Genomic DNA, 22613 nt, shown 5'->3' with positions numbered 1-22613 from the left:
CAATGCCACGGCAGTGGCATACATAAATCACCAAGGGGGGACCAGGAGTCAGGCCGCTCAGAGAGAAGTGAGCTTGATTCTCTTATGGGCAGAGGCTCATGTGCCCTGCATATCGGCAGTATTCATTCCCGGAGTGGACAACTTTCAGGCGGACTTCTTAAGCCGCCAGACTCTATGGCCGGGGGAATGGTCTCTGCATCCACAAGTCTTTCAAGCACTCTGCCAAAGATGGGGAGTGCCGGACGTGGATATCATGGCATCGAGACTCAACAAGAAGCTAGACAGGTTCATGTCCCGCTCAAGGGATCCGATGGCCTGCGGAACCGATGCTCTGGTTTGCCCTTGGCATCAGTTCAAGCTTCTTTATGCGTTTCCCCCGCTCCAGTTACTACCCCGCCTGCTGCGCAGGATCCGGGTGGAGCACATACCAGTTATCCTGGTAGCTCCAGCATGGCCCAGAAGGGCTTGGTACTCACTAATCCTAAGGATGGTAGTGGGAAACCCTTGGACTCTGCCTCTAAGGCCAGACCTGCTATCGCAAGGTCCGATCCTCCACCCTGCCTTACGGCATCTAAATTTGACGGCCTGGAAGCTGAATCCTTGATTCTCAGGGGTAGAGGTCTGTCTCAGAAGGTAATCTCTACCCTAATCAGAGCCAGGAAACCGGTCTCTAGGGTGATTTATCACAGGGTCTGGAAGGCCTATATAGGCTGGTGCGAGTCCAAGCTATGGCTTCCTCGCAAGTTCACCATAGATAGAGTTTTAAGTTTTCTCCAGCTAGGAGTGGATAAAGGATTGGCATTAAGCACAATCAAAGGACAGATTTCTGCCCTGTCAGTGTGGTTTCAGCGGCCACTGGCCACCCACTCGCTGGTTAAGACCTTCCTTCAAGGGGTCTTACGTATTAAACCTCCAGTTAAATCCCCGCTTTGTCCGTGGGATTTAAATCTTGTTCTGTCGAGTTTACAGAAACAACCGTTTGAGCCGTTGGCTGAAGTTCCTTTGGTTCTACTGACAAGGAAGTTGGTGTTTTTGGTTGCCATAGTTTCCGCAAGAAGAGTTTCGGAACTGGCGGCCTTATCCTGTAAGGAACCATATCTTATATTTCATAAGGACAAGGTCGTTCTCCGCCCTCATCCTTCCTTCTTACCGAAGGTCATATCCAGTTTTCATTTGAACCAGGATTTGGTATTACCATCCTTCTTCCCTAAACCTACTTCCAGAAAGGAAGGGTTGCTGCATACCTTGGATATTGTCAGGGCCATGAAGGCCTATCTTAAAGCTACAGAGAAGATCCGGAAAACAGATGTCCTGTTTATTCTACCGGATGGGCCCAAGAAGGGGCAGGCAGCTGCAAAGTCCACCATTTCTAGGTGGATTAAGCAATTGATCACTCAGGCCTACGGCTTGAAAGGGTTGCCTCCTCCAGTATCATTAAGGGCTCATTCTACTAGAGCCATGGGCGCCTCCTGGGCAGCGCACCACCAGATCTCTATGGCTCAAGTTTGCAAGGCGGCAACCTGGTCTTCTGTCCACACATTTACAAAATTCTACAAGTTGGACGTAAGAAGGAATACTGATACTGCCTTCGGGCAGGCAGTGCTGCAGGCTGCAGTTTGAGACCCTCGGATTCCGGGGGCTCCTCTTTTTTTGAGTTAAATTTAAAATTTAAGATTATTTTTCTCAAATAAGTTGGATTTATTATGATTTGAGTATATCTCTAAATTAAATCCTTTTGTCTTGGAGATGTTCTCCCTCCCCTCATTGTAAGCATTGCTTTGGGACATCCCATATAGTAATGAATGCCGCTCTGTGTCCCGTGATGTAACGATAAAGAAAAAGAGATTTTTAATACAGCTTACCTGTAAAATCTTTTTCTTGGAGTACATCACGGGACACAGAGCTCCCACCCCTCTTTTGAGGACCATTTTGGGAGGCATACTGCTTGCTACAAAACTGAGGTACTCCTCCTATGGGAGGGGGTTATATAGGGAGGGGCATTTCCTGTTTGAAGATTGCCAGTGTCTACACCTGAAGGTACTCCATATAACCCATATAGTAATGAATGCCGCTCTGTGTCCCGTGATGTACTCCAAGAAAAAGATTTTACAGGTAAGCTGTATTAAAAATCTCTTTTTTTTTTTCTCCTTGTAATATGAATAAAAACAGAAGCGAAAGCATACGTAAGTCACGCCCGCATATGAAAACTGTGTTCAAACCTCACATGTAAGGTATCACAGCGAACGTTGGAGCGAGAGCAATAATTCTAGAACTAGACCGCCTCTGTAACTCCAAAACCTGTAACCTTTAAAAAAAAAATAAAGCGTTGCTTATGGGGATTTTCAAGTACGAGCGTGTGCATTTTTGTAGCGTGATATGTTGGGTATCAATTTACTTGGCTTCATCTTTCACATTATACAAAAAAAATGGGCTTTTGTATTCAGTTATTTAATGTTTCAAAAATCCTGCAGCAGTTAATAAATTTATATCCTGTGGAACAAATCTCTTTGCAGTAAATGGCATTGCTGAGTACTGTTCATTCAGTTCTAAATGGAAGCAACATGTCAATGTGGCCAACATTTTTAGCTCCACAGTTATTGAGAAAGGGATGCTAATTCTACTCCTAGACATACTGGGGGGAGAATCTGTAGAACCCTGTATGAAATGCAGTCGTGAAAAGCAACAGTGAGCATGTAAATGTGGAAGATGCTTAAAATATTACATGTTAAAATATCTATCAAAATGTGTACTCGTAGAAAGTTTTTTTTTGGGGAAAAAAAATTGTGAACTAAACTTATTTTTGTTGTACGGATGTTGTGCAGCCATGTTTCAATAAGCTAATAGTTCTTATCAATAGCCAATGTTGTCTATCTCCTTTAGTAGTGTAAATTTAGAAAAGTTTAAACTTTTCTAAACTATATGTGCAATTAGTTTTGCACTCCTGTGACCTGTTTTCAGCAGAGAGCGGACGGAAGTCCGCTCTCTGCTGACGTCACAGTAATCGGTCCAGGCACGACGTCATCCCAACAATGGAAGTCTGGATCCTCCATGTGCCTGCACTGACACCCGTTTCAGTCGCTCAGTGAGCTGCTGAGAGCCTGAGACCGCAGCTTCCCGCCCCCTCCACAGCTCAGTGATCCGGGGAGCCAGGAGGGAGTAGAGCGGAGAGCTGCTGATTGACAATTGTGAGAACCGATCCATCCGGCGGGCTTCGATCGCTCTGTTCTCAGTGTAGAGGCGCCGGGGGACAGATGCAGCATCGGACCGATGCTGCATCCGCCTAGGTTAGTATGATACAATAAAAAAAAAAATCCCTTTTAAGTAGGCATTTCCAACATGCACAGGGATGTCATGCTATCCATGGGTAACAAAGAGAACACACCATTGTGTACTCTACTGCTGACCTGAGTGAAGTGTCGTAACACACTACTTCATAGTGTGTGGAACTGTGATATGCTGGTTAGCGGGTATATAACACATCCATTTAAATTGACATATTGAAATTAATTAACAGAACAGGGAAAATACTAATTATTTTACTACATTTCCTTTGTCTCTCGCAGCCAAAATCAGAAGATGATGCTGGAGCAGGAACGACTTCGAGTTGAACATGAAAAGCTAAAATACGCTGACCAGGAGAAGAGTAAGAAACTCCATGACCTCACGTGAGTAGATGTTCCAGTAAAGCAATCGGTGGCCTGCAGACAATCGGGTGCACTGATGTGTTAGGAAAGGGATGAACATCGTCACTGATTTTCAAATACTTAAAATGTTTGCGGCAAAGTTTTCAGATCTAATGCCTGTTTTGAATTTATTCAAGATATTAGGAGTATTACTTTTCCATCATATTGCTTGGTAAACGTTCCCCACTCTTCTGCAGAGGAATAAGACAAGTCTAATCTACCTTTTTAAGGTTCCATGCACACTGGACTTAAAAAAAAACGTAGATTCTACAGGTGTTTTGACGTTTTTTTTTTCTCCTGCTTCTAGAAGCGCTTCTATTGTGCTCTGTGTCTTTGCACATTATTGACTACTACAGGTGTTTTCTGTCAGGGACGTTCAGAGGCAGGCCAAAAAAACTTTCTCGATCGCGTTTTTTTGGAGAAGTTTAGGAGCTGTAAAAACGTCAGTCTCTCTCCTAAACTTCTCTTATCTCTTCTGAATGTCAAGTTTCAACGTTTTTTTTGTAAAAAAGTGTTGTCGCTGTACATCATTTCCTGACTTTACAGGAAGTATCTTTTGACCCTGTCCATCTCCATCTTTCTATGAAAGAGCCATTTAATAATTCAGGAGAGAGAATTATTTATCTGTCTTACTCCTGCCTAAAGTGTCACTTTTAATAGCGCAGTACTGATCTTATTAATACAATAGAAGGACCCTGCACACACTGACTATTCCTGGAACAGCACTGTCACTGGCTTATCCATATTGGCTTCAGAGATAGACATTGGACCTCGCTAAAATATCACTGAGATTTTCATAGCAAACAACTTTTAAAAAGATATAATCAAACAATTCTTTGCAGAATCTGAAAATTTGATTGACTCTTGAATTATCAGAGCAAAACCAACCAGCTCCATCTGCAGAGGGGAGTGTAGTGCAAAAAACGCCTATAAACTAAATGCTCTTAAACTCTGACTCGCCTAAACTTTGTACAATATGCTTTCATTTTGCGTCTTCTATGCCACGTTTTTAAGCTAAAATCATTGAAATTTTTTCTGCTCCTAGTGTGCATGGAGCCTTCTCTTTTATAGATCAAAAATTGAATTGAGATTCACTTGTGATAGTATGAGTGGAGTGGCCGTTTGAGATAGGCGCTGATTGGGTGGTTTTATACAGGTTTTCTCTCCATGGGGGGGCATCCAGAATATACTGGTGTGATTTTTGCTCCCAGCAGGGCCTTGGGGGGGGGGGGGGGGGATATCTGTGGCTGTCAACTTTCCACCTTCTGTTTGTTTAGGATTAAAGCGGAGTTGCACCCAAAAATGGAACTTCAGCTTATCTGATCCCCCCTCCAGTGCCACATTTGACACCTTTTGGGGGAAGCGGTTACCTGTTTTTTTTTTTACAAACAGGTACCCTGTCCCCACTTCCAGGAGACAGGGCCGCAGCAAATTATGTCAGCAGCATGGCCCTCCTCCCACCCATTTAGAGCAAAAACAGCAGCGCACTTCACACATGCGCAGTAGGTACCCGGCCACAACGCTTAAAGGCTACACTGCTGGGTTCCCTTACCCGCAATGGCGATGGCAGCCCCCGACCAGCCGATGTTAACATTGGCTGCGGTTTCGACATTGCTGGTCTCCAGGACAGGTAAGTGTCCTAATGTTACATACTGTAGCTGCTGACTTCATTTTTAAAGTGGTGGGGCGGAACTCTGCTTTAAGTGACTGAAAAACAAAATGGCACCTTCCAAACTTTATACTTCTTTTAAAATTGGTTACAAAAGGAATTCTAGAAGTTATGTCAATGTTGCTAGCACATATCTCATGCTTTTATACTATCCAGTTTCTTTTTTGTCCTAAAGTGGTTATAAATAAAGCCTTAACATTTTTTACCGTAACTCATTCCTTGCATTAAAGTGATTGTAAAGAAAACATTTTTTTCACCTTAATGCAATCTATGCATTAAGGTGAAAAAACATCGGATGCTGCCTCCCCTCTCACTTCCTGCTTTCATTGGCTTTGCTTAGGCAGTGGAAACCATTGGCTCTCACTGCTGCCAATCAAATCCAGTGACGCGGGGGTGGTGCTGAGTCCCGCTGTCTGTTTCTAGATGCAGACAGAGAGGCTTGGAAGCATGCCCGCACCAGTGCCCCCATTGAAAGTGTCTTTCTATGGGGGCACTCCAGGGAGCATTGGCGGGGACCCGAGAAGCGAAGGATCGGGCTGTTCTGTGCCAGTTTCATTGCACAGAGCAGGTAAGTAAAATCCTGTTTATTGTTTTGTTTTTTAAAGAAAAATAAATTGTTTAGAGCCGGTTCACACACAGGCGCCACGACTTTGGGGGCGACTCGGCAAGGCGATCTCAAGGTGACTTGAGAGGCAACTTGCAAAATGACTTCTGTATTGAAGTCAATGCAAGTCGCCCCCAAAGTCGTACAGGAACCTTTTTCTAAGTCGGAGCGACTTGCGTCGCTCCTATTAGAACAGTTCCATTGAATACAGCGGACCGCGACTTGTCAGGCGGCTGAGTCGCCCGACAGGTTGCCCCTGTGTGAAACCGGCTCTAACAATCACTTTTAATATGCCTCAGCTAGAATAGGCATATTTAATGGTAATGTGCTAAAAAATGGCATTCAGAGTAAATTTTTCTTTAGTTTAGAGAGTTGGATAATAAAGTGTTTAAAATTGTATGCACCTTTTGGATAATACCTTGCAACACCTAAATGCAGTTCCCACTTTCAGACCTTTTCCTTGGCGATTGTCAGTTCTAATGTACTGCACTATTTCTTCAGGGTAATGCAAGATAGAAGAGAACAAGCACGGCAGGATCTGAAGGGACTGGAAGAGACAGTGGTGAGTAAATCATTGAATGAACACATACATTGCTGTTTAATTCTAACAAATTCGAGTTTCTAACAAAAAAAAAAAAATGTTTTGTAGGCAAAAGAGCTTCAAACACTGCACAATCTCAGGAAGTTGTTTGTTCAAGATTTGACTACTAGAGTGAAAAAGGTAGGTCTCTATCTGCTATATAAAATGTCTCCACTTACTATCCTTGCACAGTCCTTTGCTCTGGCCACCCCTATGTCTTAACAGGGTATTTTATTTGTAGAGTGCAGAAATGGACTCTGATGACACAGGGGGAAGTGCTGCACAGAAGCAAAAGATCTCCTTTCTTGAGAACAACCTGGAACAGCTCACAAAAGTCCACAAACAGGTATACACCCCCTTCCCTCAAGTTGATTTGTCCATGGTATGACGTAAAGCAGTAAAAAATTATAGGTAAGCATATGCTTTCTTCTTTATTGTAGTTGGTACGTGATAATGCAGATCTTCGTTGTGAGCTTCCAAAGCTGGAGAAACGACTTAGGGCTACAGCTGAGCGAGTTAAGGCCTTGGAGTCTGCTCTAAAAGAAGCCAAAGAAAATGCATCCCGCGATAGGAAACGGTATCAGCAAGAGGTGGATCGCATCAAGGAGGCCGTAAGGTCCAAGAACATGGCTAGAAGAGGACATTCTGCACAGATTGGTAAACATAATACATTTACTTGTTGTAATTATTGGAAAACAGACCTTTGTACTTTTTGCAAAAAGTGAATCAAGCTCATAGACCACATTATTGGTCACTTTTGTGTGATTGTCGGCCTCTGACTAGTAGTAACTCCTTGGAGGATTGAGGGGGCTTACTAAAGTTTGGCTTTCTCTGCAGAAGTTTTGTTTATAGAGCACACAGTTTTTCAAAACTTCCTTGACACTCAGGCAAGATGAGACACATTTACTTTTAAAACAGACCTGTCCTAAAATAAAACATACATTGCTTACCTCCTCTTCTAAAAATACTAGCTACTTGGCTAGCTAGCAGACCCCCTTATGTCAAAAGTGACCTCTTTTTGGAATGTAGACATTCCAAGGTATTTAGTAAGAGGTATTGGGTTTTTTAATGTCATTTTTGACAAAAGTTTGGAGCAAATTAAGAAATAGTTTTTTTTTTTTTTTTTTTTACAAAGTTGTCATTTTAACAACTTGTGTCTCTCACACAGCACACGGCCTACTTATATTTACACCCTGAAACACATTCTGCTACAGAGAGGATATTTTTGTTCTATCGCTCACTGTTAAAATAAACCTACCATTAAAATTATAGACTAATCATTTCTTTGTCAGTGGGCAAATGTGCGAATTCAGCAGGGGATCAAATACTTTTTTTCCTCACTGCGTGCCTCCTGAGTATGGTGATACCACATGCAACAGCAATTATACCCCCTGTACGCCCACTGATCGCCATTCACGTGAACGGGGTTGCTAATGCAGGGTTCTAGGTGTTAAAGCAGGTGGTGAGGAGGCGATACAATGCCACCTTACTGCCAGTCAAATCAATGTTCAGATCGCTCTTCAGAGAGCATTGTACATGTCAACAAGTCCTTTTGGTGACACAATGACTGCCGCGGTGGTAATAAGGGACACTGACTGGTGACATGTACAAAAAAATAATTATTCACCGCACTGACACACTACTATTGGGAGATGATCAGGATAATTATTTTACACTATGATTGCTTATTACAGTGATCACTTTAAACACAATTGTTTTAACCGTCATGAATAGCTTTCTTTCATGATTCATTATTTACTAATATGATTGCTGTGATTTGCTCTAGCTATCCGATTGTACAGGTCCAGTGTCAGTGGATGTGTACCATGTGATCACTGTGACCAATCAAAGTTCACTATAGTAAACAATGCTATCATGAATGGATGCCGTGCATAAAAGTTTACTAGTGGGCATGTGATCTTTGTATGTGACCAATCACAGCAATCGGTACTGAGCACTGTTATCTGCTCTGTCCGGTGGACACAGCGGTCACAAATTGTGCCAAACGTAATGACATACAGCACCTGTACATCCTGGAATAACAGAGCCCCTGCCTGGCCGATTATCTACATTGACCGGGCAGAAAACGGTTAAATTAGAGATGTGTATCTGAATTCATGCAGTTATCTCCAGAAAGCTGCATTGAAATAAAAAAACTTTTTTACAATTTAAAAAACAAAGTTTATCAAAGTACATCCTCCTCCCTTCATGCGGCCATGTGCTATGCAAAATATCTACATAAGTATTTATGATGGGTCAAAGACTTGATAAGTCACACTAACAATCAATACAATGTATAGTATTGCCAAGTTCTTGAGTTTAGATGCGCTTTTTACAAGATAAAGTTTATTATTAAATGTCCGAGACTATTTTAAAAAGTCATGTCAATTTTACAATGATTCACTTGCTAACAATCAATTATTTTCCTTTTTAGCTAAACCCATCCGTCCTGGACAGCACCCAGCTGCCTCTCCAACGCATCCAAATGCAATCCGTGGGGGAGCCGTGTTCCCTCAGAATAGTCAGCCAGTGGCTATTCGTGGAGGAAGTACTAAACCCTGACAAAATGTAAGCTTTAATGTTTCTTTTTGTGAGAACCTTACTGATTGGTTATGTTCAAAGTACCTTTTTTGTTCTGTTAAAGCGGAACTACACCCTCCTATTCTTTACAGCCAAAGAACCTGCTATCTTATCCTCTGTCTGATCTGCAATACATATCAGTTTTTTTTTTTTCTTTCAATAGATTTTTATTTGAAATAATATTATTATATGGGACATAAACATTATCACAATAACAAACTGTTAACATTTCCCGAAGATTGAGTAAATTGCAATAAAAACAATCAATGAAGTAAGTAGGGGAGGAGAAGGGAGGGGAGGTATAGAAGAGAGGTAATGAGGTTGTTATATCGGAGTAGGAGTCATGCATTGCGATTCAAGTGTCATCATTATTATGTTTAGGGATCATGGTACATGGAGATATTTAATCCAAGGGGATCATATTTTATCGAATATTGTTTATCTTTAAGGATGCTGGTCAATTTTTCATTGACCATGATCCAAGAAATTTTATTTTTTACCATAACAAGATCAATCACTGGAGTTTTCCATGAATGTGCTATCGTAATTTTAGCTGCAGAAAAAATAAAAAAAGATAAGAGTGCTAAGATTTTTTGAGGTCTTGTCTGACAGGTCTGTGAATAGTGCCGTTTTAGGATCCTTATATTCAGTCCAGTCAGAGTAGACTAAGGTAAAAATTATGGTCCAAAAACATTGGACTTTTGGACAGGACCGCCAAATATGGTACATGGTTCCCTCTTGTCCACATCCTCTGAAACAAAGAGGTAAGGTGTCCGGGTATATTTTTGCCAATTTTGTTGGAACCAAATACCATCTGGACAATACCTGAAAATGTGAATAGTGAAGTATTAAGTATTCCCTTGTGCACCATGCTCGACCATTTTTCCCAGATCTTTTCCTCGATAGTCTCGAAGGTTTGGTTTGTTTTTCATTGAAGATGGCATATATCTCTGAGATTCCCCCTCATGGTTCGTTTTTGGACAAACATTTATTTTCAAATAAGGTTTTAGCAGTAATGTCTATTGGATCTTTATCTAAGGATTTTATGAAGTGAGTAATTTGATTTAGATTAAATAATTCCGTCTGCAGCATCTTTAATGTCTTCTGGAAGTAAGATAGTGGTCTGATCCCTTTATGGTCGATAAAGTGTGCTATTCTGTAAAGGCCTTTGTTAACCCACCATAAAAATTCCTTCGCCGGAAGCCACATTAGGAGGTCTAATGGTAGTGAAGGACTGGGTTGTGTTTCCAGCAGTACCCAATCAGGATGGTATTTTGTAGAAAACATTTGGTATAGTTGTACTATTTGAGCAGCTCTATAGTATTTTTAAAAATGGGGAACTCCCAGTCCAGCCTTCCATTTGGAAATGTGAAGAGTGGAGTGTGCCACCCTGCATCCACTACTACCCCAAATGAATTTGTAAACTAGTGATTGAAGGTTTTTAATGAAAGTGGAAGGTATTGGAATTGGCAATGTGCGGAAGTAGTATAGAAAACTAGGGAGTATTGTCATTTTAACAGCTGATATTCTACCCATCCAGGAAAGACCATGTGTTTGCCAGTTCTTTGGATCTTGTGCTATGGAATTATAAAGGGGGGGTATAATTAGTTTGAAATAATGTGGAAATGTCTCATGTGAGTTTAATTCCAAGATAAGGGATTGCTTGTGTACACCACTTGAATTGAAAGGATTGTTGTATGGTATTTTGTACTGATGTAGGAAGATTTCTGTTCAATGCTTCAGTTTTAGATTGATTAACGTGTAGTCCAGAGATAGTTTCGAACTTGGACAGAGTTGCAAATAAGTTTGGAAGGGTCGTAATAGGATTAGTTATAAATAATAAATCATCGACAAAGAGAGCACATTTATGTGTCTTATTGCCACTAGAGATACCTTGAATGTTGGGATTAGTACGGATGGCCTCCGCCAACGATTCTATAGCTAGAGTAAAGAGTATAGGCGAAAGAGGGCATCCTTGACACTAATATATCAGTTTTGACACTAACCATTTGATGGCTGGGCGGTTCAGTTGAGAGAACAAACAAATGTGGCAGTAATCATTCGCAACGTGCCTTTAACTTAACTGTTTTGGGAAATTGTTATGGTGAAACTGAAGTTCTGCTGTTATGTACTGTGAGCAGGCAAGCTTTTTTTATCACAGAAGAGACATGCAATTTCTCTTCTGCAATAAAATGCTATCTGCTCGGAGCAATCCCCACAATGTAAACTGAGCTGTGCATGCTGAGCTTAGTGGCCAGCTCGTACCCTGTGTGCCAGAATGACTAGCTCCTGATCTTGTGAAGGAGTGACGTCATCCCGCGACAGCCAGTAAAGATGGTCAAAAACCAGCACAGGAGAAGATGCTGCCGAGGGACCACTGGAAAAGTGATACTTTTAGTTCCACTTTAAAGCAAATGACAAATATGTATTCCATTAAGTGTTCTATCATAAACCAATTAAAGTGGTTGTTAACCCACTTCTAATACTGGAAGCAGTGCAGCCGATTTATAGGGGTGCTAAACTAATTTGCCTAACAGTGAAGGGCAAGCCGGCGGGGACACTGTCCGTGCTGCCCCCCTGCAAAGTGCTGCCCTAGGCCTGGGCCTTGTTGGCCTAGGCCAGGATACAGCATTGACCCGGCCCATTCTGGGTAAAATGATCACCTAGGGGTGCTAGGGCACCAAAGTCAAGTCATCTTCGACACCTACATGACAATGGATGCACAAATAGGGTCAGTAGTCAGCGGATCGCACCATCTGCTGCGCCTTCTACGCAGACTCACTCCCTTTATCCCAAAAAAAGACCTAGCAGTCGTGGTGGGGACACCTATCAACTCCAGACTTGACTAATGCCCTCCATTTTGGACTCCCAAAATACCAAATCACTCGTCTGCAAGTCGTTCAAAATACGGCTGCTCGACTTGTGACTGGGAAAAAACCATGGGAATCAATCTCACCTTCGTTGAGATCCCTTCATTGGTTGCCCGTAAAAGACAGAATAACTTTCAAAGCACTCTGTCTAACGCACAAGTGTATTCTGGGAAATGCCCCCCAATATCTATGCGAGAAACTAAAAGCTCACAACCCCAATCGCATTCTGCGATCCACCACCCAAAATCTACTCCAGATACAAGTCCAGAGGAGAACGAAGATTTGCGGTCCAAGGACCCAGACTATGGAACGCTCTACCAACCACCATCCGATTGGAGGTAAACCACCTGGCCTTCAGGAGAAAGATCAAGACCCATCTCTTCTGAGGGCCCAGGGAATGGATACCAAGCGCCCAGAGGCGATTCAGTTCGTATGTGTTGCGCTGTATAAGTTTCTCACTCATTAAGCCCGAATAAATTTTGCAACAACACATCTGAAGTCTCCCAAAAGCAAGTAGGAAAATGTGTTCTAGTCTGGTGAAACCAAGGTTGAACTTTTTGGCCATTATTCCAAAAGATATGTTTGGCGCAAAAACGCTACACATCACTAAAAGCACACCATACCCACCGTGAAGCGTGGTGGCAGCATTATGCTTTGGGGCTGTTTTTTTTTTGTTTTTTTTTAGTTGGAACAGGGCCTTAGTCAAGGTAGATGGAATTATGAACAATTCTAAATACCAGTCCATATTGACACAAAACCTTTAGGCTTCTGCTAGAAAGCTGAACATGAAGAGAAATGTCATCTTTCAGCATAACAACGACCCAAAGCATACATCTAAATTAACAAAGGAATGGCTTCGCCAGAAGATTAACGTTTTGGAATGGCCCAGCCAGAGCCCAGACCTGAATCCTATTGAAAATCTGTTGGGTGATCTGAAGCGGGCTGTGCACAGGAGATGCCCTCACAATCTGACAGAGTGCTGTAATAAAATAAAAAGATGCTTCAACAAAGTATTAGTTTAAGGGTGTGCACACTTACAACCATATTTATTTTTAGTCATCTCCACCTAAAAGATTTCCGTTTATGGAACAGTTTATAGGTCACATTAAAGGGGGGGGGGGGAAATTCTGAAATTTATTTCTTTGTCTCTTCTTTTACATCACAGAAACCTGACATTTTAACAGGGGTGTGTAGACTTTTTATATCCACTGTGTGTACAGTTTTACTTAAATATGTCAAAGTTGCAAACTTGGGCATACAGATTTGTTTTACCCTTAGGCGCAAAGGGGTTCCATTTTTGTTTTGGATGGAACCTCTTTCCACAGAATTACTATACATGTTGACACTTGCATCTATGTTTTCTTCTGTGTTTCAGATGGTGAAAGATCGTTGAAGTACCGATCAGAATGACAGCAGTGCCCAATGGCCATTTTTGGGGTTCATTTACCTTTTTGGGATTGTAGGATTGTTTTTTTCAATTGTAATTTATATCTGGCCTGTACAGCTCTTCCTTTTATTCCCAACAAATTTTCTTTTTTTGGGGCAAATTTGTAATGATTTGCAGCAAAACTAGAGTGCAATTTTGATGTCTTTGCATACAACATGTAATTTAAGGTATATAGCTCCATCTATTGCACAGTTTGTTATCCATGTCTTAAAACTTAGTCTGCACTGTGCCAAGTCTGAATGTATGTTGCTGGTCGAGTAGAACCTAGATAGGTCTCTGTAAATCTTTCGTTTGGGGACATGGAGCAAACATTAACGGTTTATTACACTTCAGGTTAACCTGTTTAATTGTATAACACTACTGCTTTATTTATACAAGAGCAGTAGAGCGCTTTCTGAAGTGACTTCATTAAATGGCGATGCTAAGATATGACGCTGTCATATTGTACAGTGTACTACAGTGTCTGGCTATAAAAGTGTGCTTTACACCAAGCTGCCACCAATGCAACTAGCAGAAAATCTAAATTTCCAGTTCCTATGAGGCTGCTCTACTGTTATCCAGTGGAATAGCCAATTGCAATGCTGTCTTTGGTTTAAATATTGTATAGTAAAGAGATACAGGAGTGAAACTTTTATACAAGACAATAGGGATTCATTGTTGGCAAACATTGACTGTCCTATAGCAAGCATTAATGTGTCACGACTGCTGTGAAAACATTCTGCTTCGTTCTGTTAATAAATGTGTATGGGATTATCTTGAGCTATTTAATCATTTTACTGTAATACAGAGCTTGCACTGGCAGTTAGGGTGTTTTTTTTTTTATTTTTATTGTTCTACAGTTTTTTTCTGTGTTCTTCGAATACCACTTGTAAGTGTCCAGCTCCGCTAAGAGATCAAACATTCCTTGCAGCAGTGGTTTTCTGAAATAATGAACGTGTACTCAATGGGAAGCAGCAGCATTTTCCCTACCGTTTTACAGCAGGACCTCCAAATTACTAAGCGCAAACTGAATTCTATGCTCTTTTAGGAATGTGTTTTTTTTTTTTTTTTGTCTTGGACATAGTTATGGGTTTAAGGTAACATCACAAGGGTTTTATGATAAATCTATGCACTGTCTGTCCCACTTAAGGTATACAATGGTGTTAAGCCTTCTCTGTTATACAATTGGCTACTTGGGTAGGAAATGTTCATTGGGAGACGGCATAAGGCCATTATACAAAGCAAAGTCTGGATGATCTGATGGCATTTGAGAAAACCAAGTGCGCCAGTCTGGTTTGGCATTTTTTTTTCTTCTGGCGATCACAGGAAAGGTGACTGGTGCAATTACAAGAAGTGACACTGTTACACATAGCAGTTAGTCAGTTAATTTTAAAATGTGTAAAGAGATTGGACAACACTACCCTTGCTCTCATTTTCATGAAGCAGAATGCTTTTACTGTTGTGCGGAGGGTTAGTAGTATCAATCACCATCTGTGGCCATGTTTAGTAAGTAGATTTGGCACTTTTTGGGGAAATAATAAAATGCCTGATAAAGGAAACTTGCACTGAGAACAGTAGGTAGGCTGCCATTGCAGTCGTTTTTTATTCCTGTTGAAAATCCAGATAATCGAGGTTGTCTTGCTGTGACCCAGAACTAGCAAGTAGAATATAAACTTGTCCTATTTATTCCAGGACATTGGCTCAAAGTTTAGAAGCTACTGAATCAGGGTGCCAGCCTGCACTGGTAGCCGTCCATTATTTTCTCAGTAAGATTTCAGTATATTTTCTTTTCTATTATGTATTTTTTTTGTTTAGGGAGTTAATGTCACTAGTTATGCACTCTACCTCTTTTCAGATTGAGATTACCATGTATAGTTTTTAATCCCCCCTCCTTTCAAATAAAATGCACAACTTTTAAAAACGACCCATTTTAAGACTCAAGGGCAGATGTTAACCACCATCTCCAATTTAAGTAGATTCAGTTCTTGTATATAATGCAGTCATCCACCATACAAGGTAACTCGCTTAATAAACTGACAGACTGCATTTTCCTCCATATTGTTTTGGCTTCTAGTTATCTGCTGTTATGGATACTTAAATGGCATATCCTGTAGTGATTGGGATAAGTCTGAGTTTATATGGCTTGCTTGCCTGTTCATGGTGGTCTGGTATCCTATATATGTTTTATATAAGCTTTGCTTGGTCATTTGCAGTAGTTGCATGATAGTGTGAGCTGCAGTATTGTTAATAGATCATACAGGCCATAAATATATATATACTTGACTTCTAGGTGACTTTAAATACCCATAGCTGTCCATCACTGTTAAGTTTTAGAATTAAATTTAAATACCTCCTTTTAAAGTGTACACTCCATATCTATAAGTTATACCTTCATAATTGGTTCTGAGGACAGAAGGACACCTCTTGGTTACAGTGTTTGTGGGAGTACTGACGTACTGTAAAGTTCAACACTAAATACAAAGCCGGTTCTGGGTTATTTGAAATCGGGTTCTGTCTGTTTGTACAGTGTGTGAATGGTCATTGGGGGTATAAAGTGCACCTGTCACAGTGAAAACATTCATTTTGTGCTCAGAGCATACATGCAGCATGCAAAATGTTAGCAAGAGTAAGTGGAACATTTGGGTCAGTGGGCTTCTAAGTTTTTTTTTTTTTTTTTAAACAGCCATCTTTAAGTTTGTAGGTCTCTGTTTTTTATTCAGCCTTCAAAACTATTTAGCAGTGCATTTTTTTTCCAGTGATAAGTTTCCGCAACTTTAAATGGCCTCATGCCATATCTAAGTGCCATTGAACTTCAATTTAGGCCTGCTCACACTGCAACAATTTTATTTTTTTCAGCTATTTCTGCTGTCTGAATCTTTTACTCTAAAAGTGTCTGGGTCATCCTGTGGATAAAATCAGGACACTGCTTTTTCAAAAAAACTGGAGGTCATAGAAGCAGCCGCTCCCCACCACAGTTTACATCTCCACTTGGTGCTTGATATCTGTTATTACATTAGTATTTAATTTATTTTTTACTCCTGTGGATTAGCTGCTAGACATTAAAAGGTGAAGTCCTCATTTGAGTTCTTTATTCTTTCCAATGTTTTTAAAAGCTCTACAATGCACTGCTATTTGGTATACATTGGACACTTGGGGAACCTTACACTAGCCTATGTGGCTGGTAATATTGAAATTGTATCTCGTTCAAGATTAAGTGTCCTTTGTGCCAAATGGGAGATGTTCAGGCTGTGCTTGCTATATGAAAGGACTTTAGCTGTCTACAAGATTCCATATGAAAACAAGCAAAAGTTGTGTTTGCAGTTGGGTACAGCTTTTAGTTCAAAGGGCTGCACAAGCTTATATTGGATGCTTTAAAAAAAAAAATGTAGTTGACCATGCATTAAATAAAGGCATATATGCCTCTAGGAAGAGGGTACAACATAGTCGGCAGTCCCTGATGGAGCAGGATTGAGCAGTGCTGGCATAGACAACAGGTGCACTTTAGCAGAAAACTGCCTCACACCATATGCATCACACTAACGGGAAGCAGAATATTTTCCACTGTTATCTACTTTTTGTTATGTTTTAAAAGATCTTCATGATATCAGAATTTATTTTGCTTTGTCAAAACTACAAAATGCTTGAAATAAACATTAGTCTGAAGCGTACATAAGAATTGGTATATTTTCTCTTCGCCTCCCCTAAAACTAGCTTATTTTAAATTGTGTCAAGTTTTAGCCAGGATAAAAATGACCAGAAAATGTACTTGACAGGTTATATGCTTTCTGATTCATTCTCGATTGTGAGCTACTGAAAATCCCTGCATTAAAGTGTGCACGTCGGTCTCCAGCAGGGGGGTGTAAAGTGGCAAATGGCACATTGCGTGGAAGGGGCGTGTCCACTGTTGGAGCCATTACACTGCAGCCTAATTGGTTATACAAAATTGTGCACCTTCAGATAAGAAGCGGGCATAGATAAATAGCCATTCACATCACATTCTAATGATTGTGTGTTTTGTCTTAAGTTCTCTGTTAACTGCTATTAGGATTTTTATAACTTTCTGCAAACCATTTTCTACATAAAACACCTTTCCGTTTGTTCTTCTTTTCCTATCTTTGCCAGGCACATGTGGGGGGATAGTAAAGCATCCTATTTATTCTTGATTATCAACTAAGTTATTTGCATTATTTAAAAGCTATAGACTATTACTGGTCGTCACGAAAAAATAAAGCCAGTAAGATGTCTCAGCCATGTAATTCCAATACATCAACTCACATCGACACCATTTACGTCAGACTCTCTGCATGCTGTAAATGTATTTGTGTTTAAAATAAAATACAAAAAACTTGAAAAAGTGTTTACATTTTTTTTTAAGGTGTGCGTAATGCTTTGTTTTTTTGTATGAGAGTAAATCACATTCAGCCCCGGTTTACACTTTGCGGGGCGGGATTCAGAGATTCCTGTGCTTTTCCCACACCTCATCACAATCGCACTCCATTTATGTGAACTGCTGCACCTGTCAATGTTAACCTAGCGACACCCCAAAAACAGTTTGCAAACGCAGTGCAATTGGCAGAATCCGATCTCCTAGGTGTGAACACCCATGCGATTCGATTCCAGTGTGGCAAAAAAAAGTGCATGCATCCTTTTTTCTGCGGTCATTTTGAGCCATTTTGTTGCCTCTTACAGTAAAAGCAGTGGTCTGCAAAGTGCTTACAAAGCATCAAGGGGGGGTTGGAGAATCTCGTTGAAAGGGGCTGGTCAGGAGAAGGCACATAAAATGGCATTCGATATACCAAGGGACACTTGTTAAGACAGTCCTCAACAAATGGAGAAAATATAGTGACTCTACCAAGAAATGGACATTCCTCCAAAATTGATAAAAATAAAAAAATTGGTCTGGGGGGCTGCCAAGAGGTCTAACGCAACACATGGAATTTTGGGCTAGTCCTGGCACTGTACTGCATTTGACAACTATCTCCCATGTTCTTCATGTGTCGGGGCTGTGGGATGAGGGGCTAGACAGAAGCCATTTCTTACTAAGAAAAACATCCAAGCCCAATACATTTAGCAAAAACCTACATCATGTTTGCCAAAAGCATGCAGAAAAACGTGTTCTGGCCTGATTAGACCAAGGTTAAATTATTTGGCCATAACACCGAAAAGTATATTTGGCACAAAATAAAAACTGAGTATCGGGGGGGGGGGGGGGGGGGAAACGCCACCACATCCCCAGTGAAGGATGGTGATGCAGCAATTATGCTTTGGGGCTATTTTTCTTCAGCTGGATCTGGGGTTGTGAACCGTTCCAATTATTTAGTCAATTTTGGCACAAAACCTTCAGGCCTCTGCTAAAAAATATATGAAGATGAAATTTCACCTTTTTAGCATGACAGCGACCCAAAGCATACTTCTAAATCATGGGTGCTCAACCTGTGGCCTGTCAGTTTTTGCACAACTACAAGTCCCATGAGGCATTGCAAGGCTGACAGTTACAAGCATGGCTCTCAATGGCAGAGGCATTATGGGACTTGTAGTACTGCAACAGCTAGAGGGACACAGATTAAGCACCCATGCTCTAAATGGACAAAATAATGGCTTCACCAGAAGATGATAATTTTAGAATGGCCCAGCCAGAGGCCAGACCTGAATCCAATTGAAAATCTTTGAGGGTGATCTTAAGAGGGCTGTGCACAGGAAATGGCCTCAGTCTTACAAATTTGGAGCACTTTTGGTTGGAAGAGTGGGCAAAGATTCCTAAGACAGAATGTGCCATGCTTCCCCCCCCCCCTCCCCCTTAAAGATTTCAGTTTGTTATTAATTGTATTGCACAATATAGGTCACATTAAATGTGGGAAAAATTCTGAAGTGATTTTTCTTGGTCTGATTTTTGCATTTTTACAGGAGTGTTTAGACTTTTTACATCCACTGTAATCGGGTAGAAGCAGTGCCAGCCATTGATTTGTACAGACAAATCTGGCAGCGGCTGCTGTTTGCACACGGTTCACGGAGGCAGCACTTGGAATCACTTCTGTGTGACAATGTGAATGTAGCCTTGGTGGTGTACAGCAGAAAGAAATTGATCCACAGGAATCTTTTATTTTTCCTTTTTTTTATATGCTCATAATTTTGTAAAAAAGAAAAAACTTATGGGGGGGGGGATATCTATTCTGTACTATTGGTCACCAGCTAAATGTTGCCAAATCAGAATTATTCATTTTCTCATTAGCATTTAAAGGTTGTAAATCAAAAACATTTTTTTTGCTGAAATGACTGTTTACAGGGTATAACGACATAATAGTTAACTGATTCCTTTTAAAAACGATTAAAAATAGATAAAAATCAATCATAATGTACCTGTAGTTTCTAGTTTCGTTTTTGCATGTTGTTTCCTGCTTCTGTGATGTACAGAGCCAATACAGGGCAGTGATGGTTTGGAAAACGAAACTGATTGGCGCTGAGGGGTTTTAGACACACAGTAATCGCACCTCCTTGATTAGTGACCACAGAGAGAAAGCTCCCAGTATTGTGGTTATCGGGAAACGGACAACCAGGAAGTGTGGAGATCAGAGAAGAATTACAGCAACTTGAGAGCAAAAACGAACAATGAGGACATGAAAACAGCACTGCATTAAGGTAAAGGAAGCTATTAAGATAATAAATAAAATTCCTTTACAACCCCTTTAATCAGTTACATGCTTATACAATAACAGTTGACCTTCTCAGTTTCACACAGAAATGCTCAATGTCTATATTATGTCTTCAATAATCACAGCAAGTTCTGACCTGATAACAGTGACGGACTCTTTGTGTTAGAACTGCGCCGACTTCTCGGCCGGTTACTGGCTCTTTATTAAGGAAGGGCTGCACGTTAATGGGAATGGTGTACCTCTAATGGGGAAAAAAAAGATGGCCATGAATTTGGAGGGGCTTTTAAACTAGCTACTGGGGGGGGGGGGGTCAGAAAGCAATCACCAACAGTGACAGAGGGTAATAGTGGAGTCAGCAGTGATAATACAGCCGTAACTTCTAATCCCCCGGGCGAATGCGCTGACAATTTGAAAACACAATGAGGAAATATGCACTCGTACAACACTGAGAGACGTATACACAAGTGCTAGGAGCTTAGCTAATAGGATGGAGGAACTGGAGCTGAAATTACACAAGGAGGACTTAGACTTTGGGAATAAAAGAAACTTGGTTTGATGGCTCACACTGGCATATATCCTGGAGTATTCCTTGTATCGGAAGGTAGAAGAGAGGGAGGGGTGTGTCTAAATGGCAAAAATAGAAGAAAAATAGCAAAAGCAGAAAATTGGATTTTATGGGCACTGTATTGGCAACAAAAAAACTGATATAGATGAATATAATCATTTATTGGAAAATTCATTAAAAGTAGTTTAAAACAAAAACATAACCTGGACTATTGTGTGAGTGTACCCGACTCCCCCAAAAATTTTCGGGAGCCTCCAAAGTAATCATGTTAATTGTACAGCATAATAGACTTATCACCAAACGCTGATAGAGACAGGGCTATACTTGTAGGGGGATAAGTGGGCTCACACAAGAACAGAACTGTGCCCAACATGTTTTGAGTTTAGTAACGCTTCTTTGGGAGCATAAAGGGTTAATTACAATTCTATACCCTGTACAGAAATAAACACAGTTTAATTGGTAACCGTTTTACAAATATGTTCACATACTCTATACACAGTAAGTAGTTCTGAAATGCAAACAAGTAGATCATTGACAGCGATGAACCAGTGATAAATGTGGCCCCCCATCCTCTATAGGCAGATATGGGGATACACCTAGGTGGCTAACATGTAAAATAGTATGTTAAATGCATTTATGTAAACCCAGCTATAACTAGGTGTATGTATAGACCGTAATCTCTAATACTGCATGATGGAACTTGTATAGTAGTATATTACTTAAAGTAAGTGTTAATTGTATATATGGTTATACATGTCATGGGAAGCCGAATTGTATCCAGTAGGTTGTCCACAGCGGATGCACAGTCTGTCTACGTCTTTGCTCCTTTGCAAGCTCTATCCCATATTTATTGTAACAGGTTACACCTCATGTTATTACAGTTATAGGGCTATCACCCACCCTTTGGGTTTCCTAAACTGAAAAAGGAAAATGCAGACATATACTGTAAGATACAGGTAGCCCATCAGAGGAAGGGAGACTCTATGTAGTTAAACTTGAACCGGGATGGCCACGCATGCGCAGTAGGCGCAGCACGTTATGACCAGTGGAGATGGCAACCTCCAGAAACATTGGGGCAGGGAGTGACCGAGCCGAAGGTGCACATAAACCAGAACAGTCATGCCGCCAGCGCGATATGACCAGTGGAGCCATGCAATCTTTTATGCTTAAACTGGATGGACTTTTTTCAACCTGACCAACTATGTAATCTCCAGAGTGCATCTCCCCTAGTGGCATCTTCAGCCGCATATCTACTGCCCCCCAGATAGAGGGGGGGAAATGGGAAAGCCACATATATGTCAAAAATGATACAAGGGTGGTAGAAAGGAGTGACATTATGAATGGGATAAGTGGGAGGTGGAATTCGTGTGGGTAGAACTTCAAAGAAAAGAAGTGGGGCTATGTTGTAGGCCACCCAACCAGAGGGAGTAGGAGGAACTGGACCTACTATCACAGTTAGAAATGGCAGCAAGGCAGGGAAATTTCAAGATACTGGGCGACTTCAATTATCCTAATATTGACTGGGAAAAGGGGATAGCTCACTCATTAAAGGCCCATCATTTTATGAATGTTACAGGACAACTTCATGTCCCAATTTGGTGGATTCCCCAACTAGAAAGAATGCCCTGCTAGATCTATTAATTTTGAACGATCCAAGTCCGATCTCAGATGTGGCAAAGTGGGACAACTTGGGATCTAGCGATCATAGGATGATCATATTTAGCGTAAATCATTAAAAAAGAGGCATGAGTGTAGCACAAAACCACTAAATTTCAAGCAAGCCAATTTTTCTGAACTGCTGTCATTGTGACATAACTTTAATTGTGGCCAAATCCTAGAAACATTGCACAGAAGAAAAATGGGAATGCTTTAGGAACATATTGGGCAAAAGTATCACACCGTGCATTCCAATGGGCAATAAAAAAAGAAGAGCGACGGTTAAATCGACAAAAAAAAAAATTATGAGAGACATGGCGGAGAGTAAAA

The 22613-nt window shown here is 40.9% G+C and overlaps 1 protein-coding gene across 1 annotated transcript in view; it reads left to right on the top strand.

Annotated features, from left to right (window-relative positions):
• Nucleotides 1–17766, top strand: part of KIF5B (kinesin family member 5B) — a 92282-nt gene extending 74516 nt beyond the window's left edge. The window contains exons 20-26 of the mRNA XM_040352628.1: nt 3564–3665; nt 6458–6518; nt 6606–6677; nt 6778–6882; nt 6977–7193; nt 8971–9104; nt 13362–17766. Coding sequence (XP_040208562.1) covers nt 3564–3665; nt 6458–6518; nt 6606–6677; nt 6778–6882; nt 6977–7193; nt 8971–9098 — 685 coding nt within the window. The 3' untranslated portion in view covers nt 9099–9104; nt 13362–17766. The remainder of the gene's footprint in view (nt 1–3563; nt 3666–6457; nt 6519–6605; nt 6678–6777; nt 6883–6976; nt 7194–8970; nt 9105–13361) is intronic.
• Nucleotides 17767–22613: the final 4847 nt, after the last annotated feature.

This window comes from Rana temporaria, chromosome 5 (assembly GCF_905171775.1).
Source record: "Rana temporaria chromosome 5, aRanTem1.1, whole genome shotgun sequence".
NCBI lineage: Eukaryota > Metazoa > Chordata > Amphibia > Anura > Ranidae > Rana > Rana temporaria.
Note: the sequence above shows the minus strand (reverse complement) of the source record. Positions and strands in the feature narration are given on the sequence as shown.